Source organism: Sorex fumeus, unplaced genomic scaffold (genome assembly GCF_029834395.1).
Source record: "Sorex fumeus unplaced genomic scaffold, SorFum_2.1 ptg000028l, whole genome shotgun sequence".
NCBI lineage: Eukaryota > Metazoa > Chordata > Mammalia > Eulipotyphla > Soricidae > Sorex > Sorex fumeus.
Window position 1 is genome coordinate 15,863,654 of NW_026606085.1, and position 4,156 is coordinate 15,867,809.

General features: G+C 40.7%; 1 protein-coding gene across 1 annotated transcript; it reads left to right on the top strand.

Annotated features, from left to right (window-relative positions):
- The first annotated feature begins 3,223 nt into the window (after positions 1–3,223).
- On the top strand, positions 3,224–4,156 carry LOC130024442 (olfactory receptor 148-like). Its single transcript, XM_056115194.1, has one exon. It carries the CDS (start codon positions 3,224–3,226, stop codon positions 4,154–4,156), a length of 933 nt encoding a protein of 310 aa, XP_055971169.1.

Consider the following 4,156-nt stretch of genomic DNA (forward strand, 5'->3'; position numbering starts at 1 on the left):
CCCCTCTAGCTTCAAAATAAAAAATCATAAGAGAAAATTAGGTAAACATTTATCCTATGAAACACAAATATAAACCACTTCATAAATTACAATATTAATGCCTAGAAATGCTTAAGGACAGTAGAACTAATGAGAAATTACTTTAATTTCTCAGCAGACCCTTCTCATCACCAAAATGGCCACTCTCAGTAATATTACAATAACCTTCTTCAATAACCCTATGAGGAAAAGAAACAGTTTGAAAGTCCAAAAATGGCAAGTAGTGCATTCAGTCCCTGAGGAAAACGAAGGACAAAATGAGGTGATGGGATGTGTCCCCAGAACCAAAACACTATGGTCAGGGGAATTCACAGCTTGTGGAAGTCCTAATTACTCCACTGATTCTTCTGAGTATTATGTATGTGCAATTCTCAAACCTCTCAGCTCTTTTTACTGCCACAATATAATTATTCCCTTTACTCAAGTTCCCTGATCCCTGTGTCTTGGGATAAATCATGGATGAGTTCTAGAGAGACTAGAAAATTATTTAAAATCCTGCGAAGATCATAAGGAGAGATTTTCACTACAACTCTGAGCAAATCGTCTAGGAGAGAGGGAAGACATCAGATGAAATGCATCCTTTCTCTGGGTCACTGGATTGAAAAAAAGATACTTGGGCTCTGTAGTTCTTAGGCCAAGAAAACTTCCATGGCCCCCAGGGGCCAGGGATGAGAGCTCCACAACTCCACACAAGAATCTGCAGATCAAAGGAAGGAAAATGCTGTGCTGCCCTCCCTGAGCTGGTCATGAACCTATGGACTACGTGAGTCTCAGAGCACCGCTCTGCTTCTCAATTTTTACTTTCTCCTTCATTCTAAACTTCTGTGCTTCAGAGACTATGGGAGAACTTTTGGACAAGTGATTCTTCCAGTTTTACAAAATGGAAGTAGTATCTTTTGCTCCTTTCATGATATCAGACAGCTTGCAGATATCTGTTCATTTACACTTTGCTTCTTAATTATTAATTCAGCATTACCTCAGGCTAATAAGCACCTTAGAGGTGCTAATAAGATTTTTGTTAGGGGTAAAGAGCTATCTTGGTGACAGAGCCTATGTGTCTCCTACCTATGCATAGGGATTACCATTATGAGGATCCGGTCCACAGAGGGCAGGAAGAGGGCCTTTTACATGTGAGGCTCTGGGCTGATCACATACGTGTGTGTGTGTGCCATGCACACATATGCATACTCATGTACACACACCCACAAAAGCTAGTTGGATAAATCCATGACATGACATGCAGAAAAATATACTCTTATTCATTGAGAGAATGACCTGTATGATACAAAAATGGAATGACATCCTTTAATTTCTTTAAAATATCTGAGGAACATTTTCATCTTCTTGGATGGCTCATATTTCTTTTCCAAAAATTGATTATTTCTCAATGTTTGGCTTTGAGAGATGATTTTGTCTTGTCTTTCCCAGTTTATTTTGTCTTCTCTTCTTCTTTTCTCTAACCTCAAGCAGGCTTAAGGTGTTGACCTACGTGGCCCTGCAGGTAACTGCACTCCAGATATTTTGGAATGGGACTACAGCAACTATTCTAAAAACTAACTAATGCATATCACATGGGATTATGCATCAATCATTCTTAAACTCCATCACAAATAGCCATTCTGTGAGGAGTATTTTATCTCAATTGACAAACACACATTTAAAAAACTCCACTATGTACCAAACACAATAAAAATATCCCACATTTTCCAGGAACATGAAGTGGTTGATGTCTTTGCTTTCTTTATTGTTTTTGCTTGTTTTTGCAGGACCTAAAAGTGATCAATTGGTAGTTCCAGCTCTGTTGATCTATTTCTCTCGCCCCTACAAAAACACTAAAAAATAATATGTAATACAATTTTGTAATATGAAAAAGCTACAAAGTTGGAAAACAAGAAAGATTCTTTGATTAAAAAAATCTTATATCAAACTAACAGCAGACATCATGATGAATGTTAAGATCTGAGGCCTTTACTGAGCTCAGGAACAAGCCAGGATTCTAGCATTCACCAATGTTACTCAATATTTACTGGAATTATTATTGATGTCAGTGACAAAATAAAAAGCTTGAAAATGTCGAAGGAAAAAGGAAAATTAAGTCTATTCTCAAACTACACATAACATCATTATCTGAATTTTCATAGTTTATAGAATTGATATAATATTTACAGAATAGATATAAATTCACTAAAAAAATCACCATTATTAATCTACTAATCCACAAATAACCTTTAATTTTGAAAATTAATATTTAACTACATCATTGTTATTTTGTTTACAATGAACCTTGACATGAATAAAATGATCACAATAAGAAATATATTCAGGAGTCGAGAGATGGGGCACATGTGTCCAACAAGGTTCAATTACCAGCACGACATCCTGAGCACACCTAGATGTAGTCATGGAAACAAACCCACACACACTCACACAGGTGGTGGTGGGGGGCCAGGAGGCTCCTCCAAACATCACATCCTGGGCACTAGCACTGGATTACCACCACAGTTGGGGCAGTGTCCACAGTAGAGGTGGCCCACTGGTCACATGACCACTACTTGGGAAAGGAAGAGAGGGGAGGAAGAGGGAGTGGGGAGGAATCTGAGTATAGCCAAATCAACACAACCCAAATCTTAGGGCTCACTGCACTCACACCAATGCAGATCTCATCAGATCTGTAGGTGTGCAAGCTTGCCTGTAAAGGGATGCACAGGGTTATTGGACCTCATATCCCCACGTGACACATGATGTCACAGAGACACACTCTAAGCAAATAAGAAGGACCTGGCTTCCAGGTTGGTCTACACAGGGCATTGTGCCACACAACTATTCTTCTACCACTTACTGCGATGTATTGAAGGCTCCCGCTACTGTGATGCCCTATTGTGGCATTACTGCTATGAGATGTCCATGAGATTAAGTCGATGGTTCAGAGTCACACATTTATACTCTTGCTGTGTTTAATTTACTTCTGTGTTTAATTTACTTCATGAAAAATTAGGTATCTTGTAATATCTAGACGTAGTCTTATTGTACTAGCAGAAAATACTTTATGAAGAATTTCAAAGTCCTTATATTTGATCAAAGACCAAATATGAATAATTAATGTGTTGTTGTGTCTTTCAAAGTTCTGCCTCTACGTTCACACTTTCACAAGTTTTGTCTCTCCCCAGACCAACCCTGTAGGAACATGAGGAACCACACAGAGCTGAGTGAGTTCATCCTGCTGGGAATCCCTGAAATCCGGGGAGTGGAGACTGTACTCTTTGTCATCTTCTTGTTCATTTACCTCTTCACCCTGATTGGCAATTTACTCATCCTCATAGCAATCCTTTCCTCCTCTACACTTCACACCCCCATGTACTTTTTCTTGGGACTACTGTCCATTTTTGACATAGTGATGCCAACAGTGACCTGTCCCAAGATGCTACTCTATCTCTCTGGCCAAAGCCAGACCATTTCTTATAAGGGCTGTGCCACACAGCTCTTCTTCTACCACTTCCTGGGATGTACTGAAGGCTGCCTCTACTCTGTGATGTCCTATGACCGCTTTGTGGCCATCTGCCACCCCCTGCGGTATAAGCTCATTATGAGACCTGGAGTGTGTGTGGGTTTGGTCGTGGGAGCCTGGTCAGTGGGCTCTGTTCATGCCTCCATCCTGACCTCCTTCACTTTTACACTGACCTATTGTGGCCCAAATCAGGTGGACTACTTCTTCTGCGACATCCCTGTTGTCCTGCCCCTGGCCTGTGATGATTCCTCACAAGCTCAGACCGTGGGCTCTGCAGCTATTGGCTTTGTGGCTCTACTGTTTTGGTTCACTGTTTGTGTCTCCTACCTATGCATTGGGATTGCCATTATGAGGATCCGGTCCACAGAGGGCAGGAAGAAAGCCTTCTCCACCTGCAGTGCCCACCTTGCTGCTGTGCTCTGTTACCTTGGACCTGTAGTTATCATCTACCTGCAGCCCACGCCCAACCACTTGCTAGATGCCATAGTGCAGATCTTAAATAACATCGTCTCTCCCATGCTCAACTCGCTAATCTATTCCTTAAGAAATAAGGAAGTCAAAAAGTCCCTGAAAAGAGTGTTTCACAAATTAGTAATTACCTCTCAGGTATAG

Excerpts from the sequence above, each read along its gene's own strand:
- LOC130024442 (XM_056115194.1), top strand. The coding sequence starts at position 3,224 with ATGAGGAACCACACAGAGCTGAGTGAGTTCATCCTGCTGGGAATCCCT.